Source organism: Frieseomelitta varia, unplaced genomic scaffold, assembly GCF_011392965.1.
Source record: "Frieseomelitta varia isolate USP_RPSP 00005682 unplaced genomic scaffold, Fvar_1.2 scaffold_30, whole genome shotgun sequence".
Classification (NCBI taxonomy): Eukaryota; Metazoa; Arthropoda; class Insecta; order Hymenoptera; family Apidae; genus Frieseomelitta; species Frieseomelitta varia.
The window spans coordinates 142,939-167,576 of record NW_025110035.1 but is presented as its reverse complement, the minus strand read 5'-3'; the positions used below and the strand labels follow the sequence as shown (position 1 = coordinate 167,576).

The window sequence follows — 24,638 nt, the reverse complement described above, 5'->3', positions numbered from 1 at the left end:
TAGATCCGCATTCTTATTCCCTGTTTCGCTTAACAACGATCGTAAACTACCGGATTCTCGCGCTCTGAATATCTCCCAGGCTTGTTGTTTGCTAGGTGTTGGGCCGGATTAACCGTGTACATGCACTTTCTAACTAAAAATTAATAGGATTCTCGCGAACGTGACTAACTTACGTGCCGAACATTCGTGCGTCTGTGAAAGGGACGAGCAAACGTTCGGTATAAATACATATTCGGTATAAATATGCATTACGTTTCGTATCGACGCGCGCCGATAAAAAAAAAAAAAAAAAAATATACTGGCGGACGAGGACGATATTGTTTGAAGTTGATTGTGTCACCGAGAACGAGATATTATGCAAATGACTCGCCCTTTGTTGCAAGGAAATAACGCTATATACAATATTCTTTAAATCGCGGATCGTTCGTCATCGCGATATTTTATATATGCCGAGCCGAGGCTCGTATTTTTCTGCGAACGCATCGGCCATCTTTGTCAAGCCGTGAATACGACGAACAAAAGATCGGAGGGCTGCGGTCCGAGATTTATGAGACTCGCCGAGCGGTGACAGTTACAAAAATAATTCCCGAGACTGAGCGAAATACGGTCGGTTCGCGTGGCCGTGACAGATTCGAGCATCGTGCAAATATTGACCGTGTTGCTCGCCGCTTAACTTCTTTCTTTTTTTTCTCTTTCCGTTTTTATTTTTCTTTATTCCTCTATTCGCGCGGCGTTTAAACGAAAATAATTCGGCGAAATAGACCAGCCGACCGATAAGGCTGCGATATTGCGAGCGAATTACGATTTCGATTACGGCGGTAATTTTCGAGGCAACTTTCGCTGCGGCGAATTGTCATCCTGGCAACCGGAATTGGAATTGGAAGCTGCACCCCGACGCGGGTAAATATTTTCGGACGAGGAACAACAGCCGAGCGGGCAGAGGGCAGCGACGGAAGCTATAAAGCAATGGCTACTAATTTAATACAGACACGACAGAGTGGAATCGCGATAGCACGACACCGAGGCAGAACAGCAAAGTGGCTCTGGAGGCTCGTAATGGCTATGCAAACTATACCTACAGTTTACAAGGGGAAATTTAATTCCAGCCGACGACTCACCAAGATGCTATAGCGTACCTTATTAATCCAACCTCGCGATTCATACTTCGCGTACAGTTCGCCCTTGTTGTTTCGCTAATCGTTTCGCACCGGTGACAACGGCTCCTTCGCGTTTCCTGGCGAATTACGGCCGCCGAACTTTTCCAAACTTGATCAACGCGATCGTTCGAAGCGTCTAACGCGATATACATGTGCCGCTGTTTTGCACCGTGTCGCGGTCTAGATTCCTAGAGTTTAACTTTTCCAAGTGTTAGAGAAGATGTTGCACGGAAAGTGGTCTCAGACTGGTTGTCAAATTTTATATTCCAAAATTCATTTACCTCAATTTACTTTCGTATTTCGCTTCTCCAGCTTTGAAGCAAACGTGATAGCGTTTGTTTCGGAGATTTTTGTGCGCGACTGTATCTGGAAAAGCGACAGAATAGTTCACATCCTCCGACAAATTAATTCCCCATCTCGCGTATAAATTCAGCTACTCCGCTGAATTCAATTATAATATTAATATTGGACACCGGTTTCTATTTGAACAAGTGGAAAACGAAGAGCCGGCGTGCTCGCCATTCTCTAGGATCTCTATGGATCCTCTAACATCAGCTCCATCGCCTTATTCGAAATAATCCCTCCGTGTGATATATGGCTGTTCGTATTAGACTTTGATTACCCAGCTACCGTTCTGGTAACCCTCTACAAAGGGTTTATGGGGTTATATAATCCGAGCAGCCTGTTCTAGCACTCTTTCGTAGCTACCGCTAAATCTGGAGCGCTGTAAAATAATGAATAACCAGTATGCGCAGCTTTATTAGCCGGTTTACGGCTCCGGGCATGAAACCCCGACGTGTGCTCGTCTTCTCACGATTGAATCTCATCAGTCGCGCCATCAAAGAACCCATCTATCTGAGGCGAACGAACTTTAACGAAGCGACCAGCTATTTGAGACGATTATCAAATGCAAATGCAATTGAAAAATTTCATCGCACACGATAAATTCTAAGTAATTAAAGATTTAAACACTTTGACCGAGTGTGTGTGTGTATGTTATCTTGTTATCCATTGAATATTGAAAATAAAAAGTATTTCGAAACTTTTGAACGAGAGCGTATGTACGACGTATCAGAGTTGGACAAGAGTCGGATGTGGTGGAAAGGATCTAGCGACGACCGAGACGTCGTCAAAAGTGAAACGACCTTTAATTCGCCTAATAAGTATTCTTCAATCTCTCGCAAGGCCTCCTCAATTCGTACTTCAACGAACCGAAGAAAGAGAGAAAGGTGGGCGACGGAGCGAACCACTAGTTCTCGTTAGTATTAATTAATTAATTAATTAATTGGCCGATGGAGAGAAGAATTTTCCAACTGGATTGAGAGATCTTTTTTCTCGCGGCCTGATCCCCGGTGGCACTCGTAAATCTCACGACTACAGCTCGCATATAAATTAAAGGCATCCGGTGCGTATCCTCCGCCCTTCCTTGCTTCGCAGAATTTACATTTTCGCGTCATACGCGGAAACATGCAACGCTGATAACGCTCTTTACTTATTGGCACTGATAACTTGTTCCTTGAAGCGTACGTCTGTCGTAAAAATCGAGGACTCTCTGTTCTGAATGGATAGTTAAACGAAGAACGAGAAGCGATGAGTCTAGCTTCTAGTTAGGTTTAAATTCGACAGAGTCAAAAGTTCAAATTTTTCAATATTTAAATTTTTAAATTTTTAAAAAGTTTCAGTTATTTTAAGATGCACTTTAAATTTGTGTCCTCTGTTGCACAGTGAACCGAATATTTATTTAAAACTTACTCGTTACTGGCAGAGACCAGTTTTGTTTTTGATAATATTGAGGTATTGGAAAAGCAGAGCTTCGAACAAAGGAAATTTTAACGTAGTTCGATACAAGAGACAAGATACGTATCCTAGTTCCTCTATTGCACAGACGCGTAATAGATATGATCCATCCTAATTCAGACATTAAACTATTCAAAAAATAAAGATTCGAACGATACGAAAGACAGGGAAACAAAATTCTGGCATCCTGATATCTCTGCAGTTTAACGCGGTCTCTGCAACGCGCGTTCGTTAATTTTTCGATACGTCGCTGATTCGAATGATGAATCTAATAACAGCGAGCAGCACGGTGATCAGACGATCAAACGCTAATGACTCTAATTGATCATTTTTTAATTGAATAATAACGCGCATCGCACTGAGTTGGATAACGTATCTCGCGGTATGTATTTAAATTTTCACATGACTAAAGCGGCGAATCGATCGTCGGCGTCAAAGAATATCTCGAGGTTCGTTTATTCGTTGGCCCAATCTACGAAAATGCGCCGTCCAATTTGCGAGAATAAATTGAATTTTTGTCAGGATTCAGAAAATTCGCGCGCACCCCGGTATAATGAAAGCTACCTGTGAAATTGATCGATTGCTCCGGTTAAATGTTCGACTACTTAATCACGGTGTTGATCTTAATAGAAGACTACACGATAAGAGTCGAGCCGCTTTTAGCAGCACGATTAATTAATAAATCCTGTCAAGGTTAACGATGATTGAATCTACCTTTCATCGAGCACCTACCGTGCTCGTTGCACGTAACCGTGATTTGCATTTTCTGAAATCGCTCTCTTTACTCCTGGAGCAAGATTTCTAACTTATCCTCCTCGAACATTATCATTGGGGTTATGGATGGCTCTGGCGATATTTAATTTCACCTCGTATTCTAATAAACATTGATAAAAGCGAAAAGTTTCGAAATTGAGTTTGGTTACGTTATCAGTGCAGGTACAAAAATAATAGAAAACTTGGAAAGATTATTCCTGGAAATTCCGCGGAGCAAATCTTTATTTAGCTCGGTGGTCTGATTATTTTGACTTCGCTCGGAAATAAAAATATTTCGTTTTCCACGTCTCCGCGGTTTAAAAAAAATAAAGAGAAATTGAAAATTAATCCTAGATTTGATGCGAAAAGAGACAAAGAGAGACAAAATTTGAGAGAGGAAACGAAAATGGAAAAATATTTTCTTGACAAGAGTGAGAAATTGGCAGCATCGTCGAAACGCAAGAATCGATAACGTGTCTGCGGATTCAAATTAACTCGTGTGTGCGAGTATCAAGCAGCCATATTTTTACCTGTGTCTCATTAACAAGATCAAAAGGATACCGTACGATAATAATTTTCGTCCATTCAACGAACGAATGAGGAAACGAGTCTATCCTTCACGAAGATCCGAAATTATTATTATCGGACGAGGAACTCGTTTCATTTCACTGGTGAACCCAATTTTTAATAGGGAAAGGTAAACATATAGTTGAAATACTCGCTTGACGGTGAACATCGAACTCAAGATTCAAATACTTTCAACTCGTTATGTACTCTGCTATTACGTACGACAGTCTAGAAATTTAAATCAAGTTTCGTAGTTTTTAATCACAGATTAAACCAAAGTCTAAATTAGACCCGAGTCAAATTCCATGAACTTGATTTAAATTAAAATGTCCACATATCTTTAAATTCAAAAGATTCACAGTCAATTTCACGAAACCCTGTATCACCACTAAATGAATTTATTAATTTTTTTAGATTCTTGCGATATCTAATTGTAAGTCGAATTGCGCAAACTCAATTTAACGTAATACAAATTCACATATTTATAAATTTAAAAAGCTCGCAGTTTATTTCACGAAATTCTACACTATCGAAAGTCTGCTTGTCCCGTAAGCTTTTTTAAAGCTGAATCGATTTGAAAACGAAAAAAAAAAAAAAGGGAAAAAGAGAAGAAAAATAAGCGACAAAAATCATTGGAAGAAAAAGAATATGTGACACTGCACGGATTTTAAGGGACTTTAGCTTCGATATTTTCAATCGATCTATCATCGGCCGGGTGTTCAGTGTAAACGTGTTATCGCGACGGAAATCGGACGATTTCCGGGCCGGTGCTTACGCCGCGCGAATAGAAAAGACTCGAGCCGGATGTTTCACGGATTTTTTCATGCGGAACGAAAGGGTAGCTGTGAGGCCTCGACACCGGCCCGGGTTTTTTCCATCCCCTCCCTCTCCCTCTCTCTCTCTCTCTTCTTTTTGTTTATTTTCCTCCTTTTTCTTTTTTTATCGTGAAAGAAACTTTCCCCCGGTGCGACTGAAGGGGAGATCGTTTGCCACGGTGATAAGCAACGTGCAAGGAAACAACCAACCTCGCGATAGACGTCCGAGCATCGTGCGTCTATCGCGACCTAAATCTGAAATGGAGCTGGATACTCGGGGAAACACAGACCGGCCATTTTTTTCGTTAGTAATACTCGCCACCGCGAGAACACTGGTGGGAGAAGGGCGATACGCCTGATCTCGCTCGTTGATAGAAGCGGATTCTCTGGTCGTGACAGACTATGACGGACCATCCGCAGCCACCCAGGAACAAACTGAAACGCTTGAAAGGCTGTGCATTTAGGGGCCGCTTTTTCGAGATTGTTTGGAAGCTTGAAGAGGATAACTGGCATCTTCGGGGTGATGCTGTAATTTGTTATACGGTTTTTAAGTTAAGTCGCAATAGACCTCGTTACGCTAGTCTACCGAAATTTTTGACGGTACATAAATAATAAAAGAATTCTCAATCTTTGTAACAATGATTTTAAAGTGTTGACGTTCAACTCAATATTCTTACGAATTATGTTTATATGTAATGTTATATATAATTATTATATAATCGTTTGATTATTAATTTAATCCTATTCGATTTGCATTTGCTTGTGTCATATAAACTTAGGCGATTAATTTCTCTATCTGTGGACAAACGTCGATCAAAGCATCAGCAGCAGACGCACCATAAAAATGATCGAGAACGTGAAACATCTGAAACGAGAAACACGCGAAAGAATTCTTATCGACGACGGTTTCCATTTCTCTTTGGATTAATCTTGAAAATGAATCGCTCTGCAGAATTGTAGAATTTTCTACTCGAGAATCACGTTCACCGTGTGAAATTTTAACCTCCATAACTCGAGTCACGTTCGCGGGGCGTAGAGAAAAAACGTAGTTAAAAATTCATGCCGTTCGCCGCGGTCGTGGTAAATTGTTCTGAATTAAATTTTATTGAAACTCGAGACAGTGCGTGGTCCGAGTCGCGCGCGAAGTTTCGCAAATTTCGCTACGCTTCTTCGCGAATGATAGAGAATCGCGTGTTAACATAGTGTGGTGTACCATGGAGATTTCGACTCCGATTCCAGGGCGGAGAATTTCATGGACAGAAACCGGGTGAACTTCTAACGAGGGTGAGTTTTTCAACGACAACGCGGAATGACGTGCCATTAGCGTTAAACGAGTGCAAATAACACGGGGCAGCGTGTCTCTCGGATGAATTTACCGTAGAAAGCGAAGAGGTTGAACGCACGTTCAAGCAGAAAGCGACCTCGCAGCGGCGAGTAATTAACAAATCTGCGAATTGAAACGCACGCGCCTCGGTAGGAGGAATTTTGTTTCGAAAGGAATGATCGCTTTGTTTCTTCCATGTTCTTCGACATCGCGACTGGCCGCCGGACACTTGCCGGACGCTCGCCAGATATAAAAGTTTAAATTGCAAATCATCCGCCGGAAGTTTTAATTAAAACGCGCTTAAATTGCACGCGCGCTCGCACGCGAAATGAATTTTTGAGCTTGACGCCATCTACCAGGCTACCCAGGTGTTCAAAATTATAAATTAGTTGGTGCTTGCTAAACAATTACAGCGTAATTGCGTCAATTATTCGGCATTCTTTCGTCAGTCGCTGGATTCAATATTTCCGTCTTTGAAAGGTGTACCGGCTTTATGATAACGCGTTTATTCCGCGCAAACACCTCCTTCTCGTTCCTGTTTTCGACTTTATCGCCCTGCCGTTATTTCTTTCTCTCCCGTCGCGCCGCGCCGGCCCACCAAAGAGGGAAAAACCTCCGACAATTTTCGACGCAGTTCTCCTCGCGGTACTTTCGGTACTCGATTCTTTCCGAATCGATGAATACAGATGAAGCTCGCTCGCTGTGTAAATAACTTCATAGGAATTTTATAAAGAGAAAGAGAAAGAGAGAGGCAATTTCAACGACGAAAGCGGCCAGACATACATACGACTGATCAAAATCGAATCATGAACGAGGCAGAGAGAGAGAGAGAGAGAGAGAGCCCGACGAAGGCCATTCTGTTTCGAAAATCCCTTTCAATCTAACCCGGGGAATCCGGGATACCGAGAATCCCTTCGTCGCGAAACAATTCTGTTCGTTTCTAACGACGATCCTTCGCCATCGGCTGATATTTCTTTCTCCAACGTGAGCAAAGTCCTTGCTATTATACAACGAAACTTCACTATCGGGTCGTCAACTAGCGACGGGGAAGCTGACAAACACGAGAATTATCGAATTATAACGACGGAGGCATAAAAAGGACGGAGGATAACGAAGCAGGCTGAACTATCGAAATCCCTCCGGACCGGAAAAAAAAGCGGGGATTAATTGGATCGTGGCGCGCACAGTCGAGCCATCAGCCTTTCAAAATGAACGACCGCCGCGCGGAATCGACAAAGACAAGCGACCAAGTTTCACGAAATACCATCGCATAAAAATCACGCTCCCTTTCCGAGCTAGACGTCAGCAGAAACCTCATCTCGAGAAATTAACTCGATGATTTAACTTTTAGTGAGAAATGTAGCAATCAGAGCGAACGCTATGGCGGAACCTAATTTATCGAAACGAAATTTTAATCAACCGAGTTACTTGTGAACGAACTTTTTAATTAGCGTAATTTGATCATTCAATTTCCAGAGAGAAGTATAACAGAATTTTAGTGTAGCAGAAATACATTTATTAGAAGAAAATTTTAATTGATCCTGTTTAATTAATTTACTACTTGGGTCGTTTGGTTAGTGCCACGCAATTTAATGAAATTATCTTGACAATTTCACTTACGGAAGAAGATATAACAATTGAAACAAACATTCTATAGTGGAATTACATTCACGTTGGGGCGAAATTTTAGTGTCTGATTAATTGACTGAATCTGCTTGTTTCAGTAAAGTTCCATGTATTACATATAGAGAAAATCGTGAGAAACGGAGAGTAACAATTTCCCGCGATATGAATTCTAGTTAAAATTATTAGTTTCTCTAATGAGCTCAGATAGACAAAGTTGTTCAGTAGTTAATGCCCTCAAATGAATATCTGCAAGGAATTTGGCAAATTTGCAAAGTAAGTCCAAACTGTCACGGCCCTAATACGCAGTCTTACCAGTTAAAGGTTAAGAGTCTTTACCGATCCGATCCCTACATCACGAACAGCTATTGCAAACACAGCTTGCACGAACTGTGTCGCAGGGTTGGCCGAACGACTTCGGGAAAAGATTATTCGTAGCATCGGAGTGGTCGATGGAAAGGCGACCGGATCTTTGAAAATTTACTGGACAAGGACTCAACGTTGTCGGACTTAGGAAGTTTCGAAGGATATCTGTAGTCCTCTGGTTCCCCGTTGCACTGTAAAATCGTGCCAGAGTGTACGTAATCCATCGAGATTGCGGGTCCATCTCGGATTTACGAGAGGAAGGGCGCGAGAGAGAAAGATGGAGAGAGAGAGAGAGAGAGAGAGAGAGAGACTGATTCTACACTCTGTGGCGTTGCTGCTTTTACAAGCAGATTGGATCCAGTCCTTCCAGGATTTCACGCCTGCCTAGTCAGTATCGCGAGACGCTACCAGTCCTGTTTCCTAAGCCCGAGCTTTCACCCCTGGTTGCGAACCACCTTCCGGGGGGAGGGGGGGGGGGGGGAAAGTTGGGAAAATTTCCGCCGCCCGTAAAGTCCACGAATACATCCTGATCACGGCGAGAATGGATGCGGTTCGCGAAGACGCCACTCGAGGAGACTTGCTGAATCCCTGTTTTTTCTGGCCAGTGCATCTAAGCACCGGTTAGTATTTCGAGAGGTGCCGTGGAGAACCGAATGAAACGAACGCGAGATTGGTTACTCCAGAAACGTTCTACCACCGTGTGTTTTTTTTTTTTTTTTTTTTTTTTTTGCCGAGAGCTGACATCTTTCTCGTGATTAGAGCCGGGAGACGTGGAAATGGATCGAGAAAGAAATAACAGAGAAACACAGGTGTATCTTGAGTCTTTCTCACGAATCTATGACATTACTCGAGACGTAAAATGATTGAGACTGCAGATATTTCATCAGATTTTATCAAATTATACCATTGTCTTTCTAACACGAAATGCAGTCAGATATGCAACAAGTAATTTAAGTAAAAATTCGATAAATTCCTCTAATCCGTAAACGTAACTGGCGGAACCTTCGATCGATTAAGACATAAATCACAAATTACAAGCAAAGTGTGGTTTCGTTCGTTGGTACCGAGAATAATTATCAATGTAACGTGCAAGAATCATAGCGGAATGCCCGCTAATTTTATTAGTTATTGCACGTACATGACGTGAGGTCGAGCTTTGAATCCCCAATGAAATTATGCATTCATTCGGGCGAGCACGAGCCAGTAGCCGCGCTCCAGCCGCGCTGTACAGTTTCCACGGTATCTAACAAATTTTGTAAAACTGTTTTAAAAGCGTCTTTTGGAAGGGAATTGCTTGCACCGTAAATCAACGAGACTATTCAGCGAGATTACTTGAGGCTTTCATCAAACACCGATAGCACGAATTAGGAATGTATACATCTTTAATGCCCGGGAGAATAGCAATCGTTACTCGCAGTAGCTAGAACACTCCCGCATTTGGCATCGGTTCCCAAGGTAGCCACGTGAGAGGCATTGTGCACAGAGAGAAATCGGATATACTGTAAGTCAGAATCCTCTCTCTCTCTCTCTCTCTCTCTCTCTCTCCTCCCTTTCTCTATCGCTGATATTCCAACAACTTCTTCCAATCCCCTACGTGTATCGCTGTTATTCAAACATCCATTCGCTGAAAGCCACGATCTTTCACCGGAACTCCAATCGATCTCTACCCAAATCCCCGCTGTTCCATGTATTTTTTCTCTGTTACTATTTTTCTTTTTTTTTTTCCACCTATATTACTCCCTATTTTTTAAATATTATTTCACTGCGTGTTTTTTCTCGTTAAAAAAAAAAAATCGATTTTTAAACATTCAGACAGTTTATATCCTATTTCTCGATGTTCTGCACACTGTGAATATTTGCTTTTTTCAACAATATTGTTTTTCCCTGTCTATCATTTCCCCCTTGTGCAACATTTTTTTACTTCTTCCACTATAGAGCAATAGTTTACACGGGAACTTTCATGTATGGAATTTTTAAGTGTATATATTTCTTTTTTCTTTTTGTACCTTTTGCTTTGGAAAACGACTGCAAAGTTGGTAAATTTTCCTCGACAATCGTACACTCTGGATGCTCACGTGGGAAGTGAACACGCTAATCACCTTGCCATCTGGTTTCGCGGTTTCGTCATCTTTTTTTCCACATGTACCTAGAGCTTCTCTAACAGGTGTTCATGATCCCACATTATTCTATTATCTAATCGTGTAGAACCTGTGTCGAGTGTTCGCGAGGACAGCCATTATTCAAAGCGCATCACAGACAAGGATTGTTTTCAACGTAACACGGAGGATACGCAGTATCAACGTGTCACAATCACAAGATCGGTTGTGCAACTACCTCGTCGTAACAGTATCGTCGCGTTTCCTGTATTAACTCGTCATCATCATGTCCACTAAAAAGTAACATCTCTCTTGCTTCTCCTGTGTGACAGACACTGGCTCGCTAAATTTTTATATCCGTAAGATATTTCTTACAGACGTACAAATATAAAAAGTTATCAATAAAATACCTATTCGATAAAAATTAAACAACAGTTCCAGTGAAAATTTGTCAAATGTTTCGCGCGTAACGTTCAATAAATTCATAAATGCTGATTATAAGTTTCTTAGAGTAGTTGAGCGAGCCTGTGTAATCTAGTTCAGTTAATATTGCTCGACTTCTGCAAAAGGCAGAAAGAAATGACAAATATTTTCGAAATTTATCTCAGTATTTTCAATCGTTTAAGTCACCTCCTTCTAATAAATGAATTCGGGAAAACAAATAACTCGTTTCTCGAGAATCTAATCGTGTATCGCTAAATAATCAAATAGATTAATAAAGAGCGGAGATGGTCAGTATGGCTTCGTTCTATCCACGTATTAATATTTCTCAACGACGTACGGTTAAATTTTCATCGTCGCAGCCCGATTAAAATTGTATCAAATAAATGTAAGCCGGAACTCCCGGTGAATATTTTAAAGAGCAAGATATATCACAAGTCTGGTTACATTATTAGTATATGCCCGAAGACACGTTGGAAAATCGATACAGCTGGTTACCCACCGTTCACCTGGCTGCAAGTTGAAGAAGCACTCCTCCGGACTAGTTGAAAATTCCAAGTTCCATTGAACAAACTATGACAAAGTCACCGCGAGTCGCGATTCCCCGGCTCGTTCGACGCTGAAGCCTGTCTACTTTGACGAACAATAACGAACGCCTGTTATTCGCGAACGAGAGACGAAGAATTATTCCAATTGCGACGAAAAGCTCGATGAAACAATTAAATGGAAAGATTTCAACGGACCTCATTATTCCTTAACCGGCGTAAAAATATTCCCATGGAACACGTGAACCGAAAGTTATTCGATTCCCGTTTTATAATTTTTGATTTCACGCGTTACGATTACCTGCGCGAGATGTATTCCAGACCGTGGACCGTGTTTTCGTTGAAAATCAGGGAAGGTCGAGTATATTTTAATTCTAATTAAAATAAAATGGAAAAAATTGCACGAAGCGACCTGTTCCTTCGTTATTCAAATGTCTTTTCTGTCTAAATGTAAAGAGTTTCGCTTACTTGTACGAGAGAGAAAAAAATTATTAGTTAATCGTAGCTATTTGCTCCAATTAAAAAATCTGGGGAACGACAATAGTTACAAGAGATTAAAACGCGATAACGAAATGAAAATTTCTAAAATTACTTTCAAGTTACACGGGATCGTAGAGGGTTAACGACCCTCTGGCAGCGAAATAAAATTTCACCCCGAGAAAAATCCGAGCCAGAGGAGGCCGACGTTTCAACTATATCTGCTTATTACCTTTAAAATTCCCTAATTATCGGTAATGAAATTTCTTCCTCGTCTCCGGTCGAGGGCCAACACCGTGGTGCGAGTACTTTTTATAAAATCAACCGGGTTAAACGCTCTTTGACGACGTCGGGCCACTTTTCTTGTCTTGTGTAGGTACACGCTGTTCCCCGACCGTGGTCGATACAAAGCTCGAAAGTTCGCAAAACAGGATATTAGCTGCTCGTTTTACGCGGCGAAACAATCGAGCAGAAAGGTGGAAGAAAAGGAACATTAACAAAGTACGAGGTGTACGAGGCGGCTCAACGTTTGAAAAAGACTGTATTACTTCTTACTTGTGGCAAACTTTAAGAGCCATAATCCGTCGAACAGCGTAAATAAAAGCCTGCGTCTGACTAATGACCAGTTTTACCACTGGCAGCGCGAGAGCAGGATTTTGCGTGTCTCGGCAATTTTTTTTCCGAAACTGCGGGGCAGCGGGGAGGGGGAAGGGAGAAAGGGGGAGGACGGGAGGGCTGATATCGCAGCCGAAGGGGCTCGTAACTCCACGATAAAACACGACGAGGACGCTGCGAACTTTTTGTCCCCCCCCCTCGAAGAAAATACGAGGTCGATCGAGAGCGTGGCCGCCGTAAAATACGAATCATTTCTTCGGATGCTGATAAATGTTTCTCCCGACGACAGTTTTAATTCACCGTTGCACGAGTTCCGGGGCCCTCTCCCCGAGGAGAGTGATTTTTTATTTATTCCTAGCTAACGACGTCCGCTACGACGAAGCGGACTCGAGAGGAATCAAGAAACTGGTTCCCATCTTGCCTTGCGCGTTGCACTCGGAACAATTAATTTCACGTTCTTTTCCTTTCTGCCACGGCCATTGATTTTTTCCCTCTCCCTCTTCCAAATGGGAACAAAAAAAGGTATTTTTCAATTAACAGTATTAATCCACGGTAAGTGTAATTTCTTAAGTAAATTTCGTCGTTAACGGAGAACGTGCACGTTCGGAGGGATACCTTTGAAAGATTCTGCAATTCGGTCGGTCATCTTTCTGTTCTTTTTCCCCGACCGCTTCAAATTATTCATACAGAAATTTCTTGCCTCTCGCCCCGAAATCGACATTCCCTTTTCTATCCAATTATCTGACGAGCGTACTTCTCGCGATGTTAATTTTTCAAGAAACGCAGAACGAACGAACGAGTTGGCGTTACTCTCTTCTCTACCTCTAGTCTTCGTCTCGGATCGATTTCGAGCCTGTTACAGAGCTCGCCGAGCCTGGAAAAAGATCGCGTCTCCCGCTCTTCTACCTTCTCCTACTCTCCGTTTTCTTCTTCTTATTAACCAGAATACACAAATTTCTTCCCCCATACTGTAAAGAGATTCGTGTATCAACTCGGGGTGCCGTCGACGACCCTTTGAAGAATCCCGAGCAGCTTTCCCATGAATACCACGACCGCCACGAATGGCTAACGAAAGGAATATTTTCTATAATTCCGCGCGGCGTTTCCTCCCGATGGAATTCGCCGCGTCTGACGCGTGCCTCGCGCTTTAAGAGTATCAAAGAAGCTTTCCACCCGACTTCAAAGCACGTGTGCCGATGCTTCTTTTCAATTTCCGACGTTCCAACCAACCCTCGGTCCTTGAATTTGCTGTCAAAGTGTTAATCTTCTTCGCGAATGCGTGGAACGCACATCACGACGTTCGTTGTTAGACCACGAATCTTTACGCAATATCGAATTTTGAACATAAATACAATTAGACAGACGAGAGCCAAGCAAGATTATCGTAATCGAAGTACTTTTGTACCTGTGCATATTTTTTTCTGTATTTTTACACGCTGCATTTTTAAGTTTTCCCATGAATGCACGAAAGTTGGCAATTTACTTATCGTGCGCTTCCAGACAAATCTGATTTCCAGGCAAATCTGTAACGCTAATCAAAGTTTCAGAGAGATTTCATCGACTCGCGAAAGTACTCCGGAACCTTCCGCGAAACATTAAACGAACTTCAACACCGCGGTGTGTATCGTTCCCAACGACAATATAATTAGCATAAAATTGGCGATGCTCTGTGTCACTTGCCCTCCAAGAAAGATCCTCCTTAAATATGGAATCGGTAGAGCATCTTGCAACTTCAGCAGAACGAGCCGTGTTGTTAGAAATCCGCGATTCGTGCCCCGACGCCGAAACAACAAAGTTTCCGCCGGAATATGCGAGCAGAATGGAGAAATAACGCACGTTTACTTGTTGGAAATCTCCGTCACAAACGGCGGCTTCTCGACGATCGTCGTGTCTAGAGACTTCAACCTAATTATCGTCGAGGCGTCGAGGGTTGAAATCCCGGCAAGAAATCCCCTTGAAACTCAGGGGCGGTACAAATTTTCATTGTCATCATTATAAATTCAGAGTCGTAATGTTCCGGCGGCGTTTCGAGGATTTCGAGGAACTGCACCGGCAAAATGAATATGATTAGCTTTAATTTTATGCAAAGAGGTTAAGGGGGGTTAGAGACCCAACCAACCTCCGCCGCTCGATTTTTCCCCGTCACGGCCCAATCTCTCTTTTTCCCTTCCTCTCTCATTTTTATTTTTCATCGCCGTTTTCTCTCGCGCCCTGTTCCCCCTCCCCTCCCCCTCCCCTCCCCCTCCTCCTCCGTCGGAAAGTAAGGTTTAACTTTTAATAATCAGGCAGCTGGTATAAGCTGCTAGCTTCGCGTGGAAGCTGCTTTCCGCTCGCGTTATAAGGAGTCGTTGCCCTAAGAGGATAATCATGTCCAGTGGCCTGGAAAGCGTTTTTCATCACAGCTTAGCGGCGCGTCCTTGATATTGGCCCGCACCACCTGTCAACGGCGCAGCCAATCTTCGAAATTTCATTCTGGGAATTAGTAAAATTACCGTACTCGTTACTGTAATTTTCAATATGCTCAACAGCTGAAAATATCGAAGAGAATCTCCTGATATTTGGATAACGGAGAATTTTAATGACTAATTGATCTTGACTTTTTCTTTTTGTTTACCAATCACTGATGGCGTAGTCGTTGCAGTGATTTTGCATTTCACTAAAGTCTGGTAAAAATGTTTGGAGACTTTGTTTCAGAAATTAAAGTAATTTCAAACTGTTACTGTACTGTATACTATTTCGAAGAATTTCCAAAAAGTGAAACCTTCTCGTTCCTGCGAGACAAGCGACGAAGAATTTTCATGACGCGGAACAGTTCGTAGATCGTATCTTCATTGTTGTCAATTTTGGATATCTCTGATATTTTCAATCTAGCAAAGAATACAGTTCAGTTGCATGGAGAACAGTCTCCATTGATATTTTACTACTGAAATTCTCGATATACGAGGAAAGCACGAGGACACGAGGCAGCAGCTAGCGAAACACTTGAAAAGGCAGCTGCTTGCCTTTTATTATTTCGTGACGTGTTCAGGAAAGCTGGTCCCGGCGTGCCGTGCCATTTGCATTCTCATTACCATCGTTTGTCTTATTTAAATAGGTGAACAACTGCGAACCGCTCCGCTCCCGCGCTGGCTTATTAGAACGCTGACGCTTTTGCACGAATGCGCGAGCTGGCCGATCCGACGAGAGACCGAAACACCACGGTATAGAATCTCGTTGTTGAAGGACGAGTCCCGTGCGTTCGTTTCCAACGAGAAGGAAACAGCCTGACGGCCGAGCAGAAAACCCGCGGAGCAATTAAACTTTCGACTCGGGGCTTTTGCGCGTGGTACGTGTATGACGAAGTAATTTCGAGAGTGCCTAGGGATATCCGCGTTTTTGCGGAGATTAGAGGAACTGTGGAAAGTCAAGCGGCTCGAGAGGGAGAAACGGAGACGCCTCGAGCGGAGGAGAAAAAGAAGGAGGAACAGGAGGAGGAGGAGGAGGAGGAGGAAGGGGCAATGAAAAGAGGGAATCGTTAATGTGACAAATGCGGGGAATACGGCGGACGACCTTACAGGACAATTACGGGATGACAAATTCTGAAATATTCCACTCACGAAGCGACAACGGTTACACCTACACCAACACGGACGAGGAGAGTTCGAAGCTCGAAAGCTAAAAAGCACGGGCCAGAGGCTGGGGTTAATTGCGCTTCCTTTCGACGGTGGCGAGACGAAGGAGGGACGAAGGGGTAGAGAGGTGGCTCGAAGATGTCGCGCGGTAAGGTCGAAAGGGTTCTGTGGCATCCCTTTTATATTCAGCGCAGCGCGCTTCATTAGCGAACGCGGTTTCGTCCGTGCACCGCAACGATTTAATCCGAGCTTGCGCGCTCGCTGTCGCGCCGGAATTCAATTTTCCTGCGGCCTTAATGGACCAAAACGCGTTTCAGACCGCGAACTCTGCCGGGCCTCCGCTTCGTTCGTTCTACTACCCCGAACGACGAGAATCGTACCGACTCTGTCCAGATTACGGATCGGATCTTGCCGGATGGGCCACCGAGGCTCGCGAGGTTTGATCGCAAAGTAATTGAGAAGCTTACACGCGGACGTCTGCGGTCGAACGTTCCACCGGATACAATGAACGAAACTCCATTCATCCGGCATGCGAGTCCACCGAAAAGAGGATTGAGGATTCCGTGTAACAGATACCATCTTCGATTTCTCTCGTTGAGAGAGAGAGGGGGGGGAGAGGGAGAGAGGAGGGGGTGAAGTGAGGGAAGGCGAAAGGCCGTTACAATTGTCTCGAAAGCATTTTATGGATTAATCGGAATATTCCAACCCGAGATGTTTAGATTGTTAAGGCGGAGTATCGTACCTAATTAAAATCGTAATTGCCCGAATTGCTTCCAAATTTCTCCAATTACTAGTCAAGATAGCAGAATTGGAATACCGAGGCGAGTTAGTCTCCATAGAACTGCGTTTGAAATTAGATTCTATTGATATTTGATCTCCTAATTTGATTTTATTTTTACTTTGTCCCACCGCAGTACTGGATTCTATATTTTACTATAAAAGCTTCGTGTTTCCCTTTCTAAAACCGGTATGCTATTTTTATGAGAAGTGCTCTCTGCTATCAACTCGAAAATCACGTCAGGTGGCTGTCGCTGTGACACAATATTTTTCTTTTTAAAAAAAATAAAAATACAACAACAATGAATACTTAAGCAAAAGTTCAAACGCATCGGCGTTGTTGAAAGGACACTTTGGTAGAAACGAAAGTACCAATTGCGGAAACTCTCAAAGACTCCTAAATCAAACTGTTGAACTAACGATTGTTAATTTGAAACTCCAATGAAACGATCGACGTTACTCGTCGAATGCTCGTCGAACACTTTAAGCTCTGCTCTGTTAACGCATTCTAGCATTACGTGCCTAGGCGCGTTGTGTTTCTGGAAAGAGATAATCCCCTTATAAGGGGATAATTTTGATAATCGAATCCACTATGCGGAAATCGCAGCGTGCAGTTCGCAAACATTATCCCGATTAGACGCTGTAAGTTATTTCGCGGAATTCTAATAATCTATCGTTGCTCGAAAACTAGTTCACCGAGCATTGAGAAGTAACCGAGAAGTTTGCACGACACTCGACGCACTCTGGATGCTGAAGTAGCAAAGATGAACGGCGTGTATTGTGGGAAATGCTCTGGGATTCAACCGCGCAGGATCAATATGGGAATAAAACGTTGAATGATAAGAGGATCCAAATAACAGAATATCGAGCAACTTTTATTTATTCGAAGAAATGGTCCATCAAATGTACAAGGGTTTAAGAGTTACGAAAAATATTCTAATACTAATACTCCGACGATCCTTTCCTCTCTCGCGGAACATCTGTAAAATCGGCGAGATACCTGACTTGACCGGTTTGAAACGTAAATTTTTGTGATAGAAAAAAGTTCCAAATTGCACGGGAATATATTTCCATAGTGAGGCATATTCTATAAAAAAAATTCAGAAATTTCTGTAGTAAAAAAGTTTGATAAAATTTCTATGGTAGAAGAACTTTTATAATTATCGATAAAATTGCACGGAAGTTTGACTTCAATAAAGCACAGGCGGGGAGAAAAGGATTATTTCAGTTGTTAAACGCGTTAAAAATAGATTAATAACCTCTGTCGAGAAAGTCTTTAATCAAGCAAAACTGGCTGTGAGCGCGACGTAAAATAAACTTCCGGTATTTCGAATTTCCGAATTTTCCACAGTCAGCTGAAAATTATCCCAGCGCGTGTAGCGAGTTGTTGAAAATCCGCGACATTTTTTAATCCACCCGTGCCCCAGTGAATCGAGCGAATCGATTCTATGTAGTTCGACTAATGAATTCCGCTCTCATGAATGTAAAGGATCTTTCTCACTTTCCTAATTCCGATCAGTTTGGAACTTGCTCTTACAACGCAAAGTCAATTCTGCTTTGCGAAACTCTGGTAATGGAAGCTCAAGTACATTTCAGCTCTTCGGGATTCACGGGAAATAGAAATTACAGTTTGTTCCACGGCCTCAGATTTGTATTTTACATGCTATTTACCATTCGTCAACGTTCTCTTTGATCTACGTTTCATCGACAAGATGGAGCGTAGGTCGAGTTTCTCGTTTTCAAAAATGTATATTTCACAAAATCTCGAGTATTCACAAAGGATCGAGTATCTTTCTAAAAAGAAGTGAAAATTCGTTGATAAAATTCGTGATGACAATTTTCGAACTCGAAATATTCTCTCGACGATGAGGCATCTGCAAAAATATTCGTAGATTGATAAGTACAGCTTCGAAATAATGTCCACGACAGCGAGACGAAGATGTACGAGTCTAAGGAAAACGATGTGTGTAAAATTTGCAATTTTAAAAATTCCGGCCACCGGTGGAAAGCACCGGAGCCAGGAAGACGCGGTTGTTCCCGGTATTCACTGTCGATATTTATCGACTCTCTTCTGCTCGTGTGAAATCCACACGTGGAACCCTGAATAAACCGTAGGTAAGTGCAAGTCAGGTTGGCGAATTGGACGGACCGTTTCTTCGAGACACGACGATAAACTAGACCGATGCGACGGAATCCAGACCGTACACACCGAGGAAAGAATTCAATTTTGTCTGGCGTGTTTCGACCTAGCGAATGCAGTTTAGAGATTAAGCGTTGCAGCGACGTTTAATTAAATGCGGCACGAGTGTCTCTCGCAATGCTGCTTGGGCTCACAGGTGAAGCCAGTATGTCCTTTATTAAACCTCGCCATATTTCGATCCTTCCTCATACGAGGCGTTCCCTGGACGAGAAGCAAGCGGCGAGACTCCATTTTCGGTATCATCCCACCGCCCACGACACCTGTACCCGCTTTTGATGGCATTAATAGCCGGCGAAACGAGGAATGAAACGACACAATCATTAAGATAGTCACGTGTGTGTAACTATCGCGCGTGCACGCTACGTTTCACGTATCACCCAAAATTTCTCGTTCAATCTCTCGAAGACGACCACGCTCTTTAAAGATCGTTCCATAGAAAATTGAATTTCTCGGTAATTGGTTTGCACTTTCTTCCCACTGTAGAGTGAATAGCGTAAGTGCACCAACGAAACAAAATCATATAATCTACTTGAGCCGTAAAGTCTCAAATTGTTTTTTCTTCACAGATATTTTTACGTTACGTAGTAGATAAGAAGGTCGAAAATTTTAAAGATCCAAACGTCTCTGCGAAGATTGAAAAACTTTTGTCACAATGAAATCCGTCGTGTTCTAAAAGATCGTTCCTGGAACGATTATTTGGAAAGTGAACTGACGTGATTCAAGACCGATAGCGCAAATATTATTGACTATGGGAGACGGTCTTTCTAAAGTCCGTCGGTCGCGAATGTGTTAAAACGTGATCAATCCCAAGAAACTAAAACAACAGCCATAATAGGTAACGACCGCAGAAATTCGCGCCGAGGTACGAGCTTTATGGAAATCTGGTTTCGAACGATTCGCCGTTGGCAACGGGAAAGTTAAATAGTCCTCTTTCAAGATTAGTCCTCTTTGGCCGGGAAATTTTTATTCGAAACTGGCTGGCTGAGTCAAGGCTCCGACTTAAACTTTAAATGCTCCAGAGGCTACGTTCTTCGGAAAAGTTGCGAAATTTTCTCTCTCTCTCTCTCTCTTTCTTCGATTGCTTATTCTACTCGAGCGTCTTGCAATTGAAAATTAATGGAGGCCAATTTATCGCCGGCCGAGATCTCTTCTATCTAGCGAGAATTCGAATTCGCAATCTCGAATGACTGCGAACAAGCTGGTTGCTCCGCTAACAACTCGTATAAACTTTACAAGAGAGAGAGAAAGAGAGAGAGATAGAGAGAACGCACTGTATGAGGTAGAACGCACGCGAATAAAAATAGGAAATATCGAATCTAGCCTTCTACTTCCTGTTTCGGTCCCACGCGAACGGAAATTCCAAAGAAACACTTAACTCTAATTGCGAATGAAATCCACGCGTAAGCCGGCAACGTCGGAACATTAGCAGCACGAAACACACACACCCCTCCTGCTAAAAATCATATTAATAAACAGCGCGTTGCCCACGCGTAATCAGGCCAGGACCGTACCAAGTCGCGTGCCACCGGCAATGATTAAAAGCCCGCATTACGCGTGTGCATTAATTAAAAGCTCAAAGCGCTAGGCACTCGTAACGCCGGAGAAAATATTGATTTTTCTACTTCACTGCCCGGTTCTACGGAGCAGCTAACCTGCGGTAAACGCAACCCCTAACAAACTTGTTTCCCTTAACTCGGTGTAGAACATAACCCGAAGGGAACTTACATCGAGCTCGCGCGCGCATGCCAAAGCTCCCCGAGTATTTCCGAGCATACACGCCTTCACACACGACTCCTTCCGCGCGGCTACCATCGAACGTCTTTTTCTGAAAATCCTGTCCAACGACAGCCGGCCGATCCGGCCGTATTTTTCCAAACGTAGCGCGGTCATCGCGGGCCGCGTGACAGCGTTCCAGCCCCGGAAGATTTACCATCGGGCATTAAATTACGAGCAACTGATCTCGGGGATCACGAGTCTCTTTGTACGAACCGGAGAGCAAACCGAGACGCGGAAATCCGTGGCTGATATATGAAACTTTTGATATCGAATGATACGTCTTTCACATATTTGCATAACGACACCGAGAAGGGAATATATTGCAAAACGTATGTGCGTTTTATGTTTTAAAGGTGTATTTAGATAGCGTATCGTAACTTTGGTATGTGTACGAATTTAGACTCGTAAACGAGTCTGGTTTACTTGCTAATGCAATCTGGATGTCCAAGTATATTTGTCCGAGGAAAACAGAAAATATATTGTGAAATATGTACAAACTTGCTCATTTATATTAGAGATTAATCTAATCTAAAATGACCGATTTAAATTTTAATAAGAAAGGCGGAAAATAAGATATGCGACAACTATCTGCAAGAATTATAGAGGAGTAAATAAGTAATTGTTTAGTCGAGCGATTTCCTAATTTAATCCCAGACAATTAAATAATTATAGTTGTGACGAATAATCGTATTTATACATGAGATCTGTGCCGTCTCTGGCAAAAAGTTGTTGATTAAAACGACTCGAGGTTTTGAAAGTTTCCTGCAAATATCAATAATCAATAATAGTTTATATTTTACAAAGATTTCAATATTTCCGAATGCTATCTGATCGAGAACTTTCTTAGTTAGGAATAGAAGCAAATTGCTAAAATTCTATCCAAAAGAAAAAGGAATACTCGAGATTTCTCCGAGAGTTTTCCAAATTTTCTCACAGTGCGTTTAGGATAGTTTTTACAACGACAGGCCACAATTTCCGCATACTTTCGAAGGGTCGTAAACAGATCTTCTTTACTCGCTGAATCGGAGTACAGTCGCAGTCTATTTGCCTAACGACGAACGGTTATACTCCATCTGGCCGTTTATGCTGGCTGGCAGCCGTATTCGTCCGAGAAGACCATCTCGTTCTACTTGCTGTGTCAAGTGCAGCCTCGCTTGTATTTGTCTATTCAAGGTACGATTCTACTTGCTGAAATACCCCGCATGGCAGGGTGTATTTACTCGCTGACGAACCTATTCCGCCGATGTACTACGATTCAAGTTGTAGGTACATTTACAACCCAAGACTTCGTTTACCGAATCGCGCGCTGTTCTCACCTTTTAATCGAGTTATGATCAATATTTGTCCGCGCGATAGCCCCTATTCCGTCTTCGCGAGTAAATTCGCATCGCGTTGCGTCTGACCGATAACAGACTCGTTCTACTTTCCGCGTTACGCACGATTCTATCTCGTATTATATTCCATCGCTTCGTTATGCAAATGACGGGCACGGCAAGATTATCACGGTATAGAGGTGGAAATTACACACCGAGGTTTATAATGCTGATAAGTTATCTCGATCATCGAACTGACGATTCTCCAAACGAACCTACGCAACGTCGTAAAAACGTACCAAGAATATTTACGTCCAACAAGCCGCGGGTGAAACGAGATCCCGCTGGTAAGCACACGGAATTACGCACGAAAAAAAGCTTGCGTGAGTGGATAACCTCCTTTATCAACATTACCGACGCATTAACATTTTCGTGGAATAGTTTTTCACGCACATTGGCCATCCATCTAGAACGTATGCATATACATACACACACGGACTATGATTTCAAGAAAAAAGTCTCGAGAATACGGGGGATAAAAGCGAAAGTAGAGACTTAACTTTGTCACGAAACGTGGAGTTCTATACTCGAGCGGACAACACGTGCTCTTTCGAACTGCATACGAACAATACGTCGCGCGATAGTGTGAAATATACGAATCGTATATTCCGTCGGGCGTTGAAGAATCGATTACTCCACTTCGAACACGACTCGTTTCGTACTAATCTCTACTCGCTATTGAATGTACTACAAATTCCTCGTCCCCCGACTTCGACGCAAAGAAACACATCGAACCGAGATAGAGTGTATGCGAAAAAAGAAAAGAAACACAGAGTCACAGGGAATATCTGATAACACGTGGCACGCCACTGAGCTATTAACCTACCATTACAGAACAATCAACTCTCGTAACGTTTCCAACTGACTGCTACCGTGAGAGAAAACACGTTAAAAACGGAAGCTTCGCGGCCAAGAATTTGGCTCGAGGCCTCTAAAATCGTGAACGCATTCGTGAATTTGTTCAAGTAATATTTGCTTAGAATTACGGAATTCAGGAGTCTGTTGAGCTCCTGAATTTTTCCCGCGTAATTCACTTCCCTATCACCCGGGACGGGATGTGTTTTTAGAGGAACGCAATTAATTCAAAGCTATTCTGCTTTTGATTTATGGCTGGTACTCGGAGTGCGTGCGTGAGATTATGCAAATGAATCACGATGATTAGTGACTCCGAGTTATGCAATTATCGGCTATCGAAGGTTTGATTATTGAACGTGAGAGATGTTAGGAATAGTAAGCAGCTAGACGAGTTCCATCGATTTAAGACTGTTTGCGAGACCAGTGAGATTATTCAATGCAATGCACGAAATTTGAGGTTCACTATCTATGCCATATTTTCTCGAAGATAAGAGACGTCCTAAAATTTTTAATTGATGAACTGCTCCAAACAGGGAGACTTTTCTCTCTACACCGTAACTACGGTGTGAATTTGCAAAATTATAGCGAACGAAAGAAGGTTTGAAATTGGTACTTGTGATGTATGCTTTAACATTGTGTCTAACATTTTTTCGTGTTACCAGCGACATGGAAGTATAAAAGTTTCATAGATCGTAAGCTTAAGAGAAAGAGAAACTGAGACGAGTGGTGAGCGAACTTACAAATTGAACAACACGTTTGCAGGGGCACGGCAGAGCAAGATCGAGTGTGGTCGTGAGAAACGATGAGAGGATTGGGACGAACCGGGACCGGAGCGGCGCGATAATAATAATATGTGGACGACTTGGCCGCGGACGAGGCGCAAGTGGCGGGACTCGAGCTCGTCGCGTGGCGGACACGAGCCTCGTGGCAACCGCGACGGTTTTCGTTTCATCTACTCGGTGGTGTTGGCGGCTTGCATGGCAGCGCAGGAAGCGAGGAGCGCCAAGTGTCCGCCGCCCGACACGATACCTGGCTGCCCTTGTTACAATTTCGAGGACGGACTGTTCCTGGAATGTGCCGGGGCCACCGAGGAATCCCTCAGGACCGCCTTGTCCGGTGTAATACACGCGACCGAAGGCGAAGGTACGTACGTACGTGCGGAAACCACCTCCTCCGTGACAGAGGAATATATTAGGATAAATAAGGGATTTCGTTTCCGCCGCGGGCTCGGGAAATTCTCCTCCCTCTCCCTCCCCCTTTCCTTTGTCCCGAGACTCGATTAACCGGGCTCCCGCATTCAACGCGGCTCGGAATAATTGTCCAAACGGATACGTTTCGGATCGTGTTCTCAATTAAGTGATCTCGGGTAACTCTCTGTCGGTTTATCTCGGTGCGCGCTCGCTTTTTACGCAAACGAAGAATGTCACGAATCCGAGAGTAGCTTAGACTATCCATTGTACGACGCGACCC

General features: G+C 43.0%; 1 protein-coding gene across 4 annotated transcripts in view; it reads left to right on the top strand.

Moving 5' to 3' along the window:
• LOC122529664 (protein artichoke-like) overlaps nucleotides 1–24,638 on the top strand; it is a 223,628-nt gene that overhangs the window by 194,036 nt on the left and 4,954 nt on the right. For all 4 annotated transcript variants that reach the window (XM_043655994.1, XM_043655995.1, XM_043655991.1 and 1 more), the window contains one exon: nucleotides 23,931–24,311. In XM_043655994.1, the coding sequence (XP_043511929.1) occupies nucleotides 24,020–24,311 (292 nt within the window). In that variant the 5' untranslated portion in view covers nucleotides 23,931–24,019. The remainder of the gene's footprint in view (nucleotides 1–23,930; nucleotides 24,312–24,638) is intronic.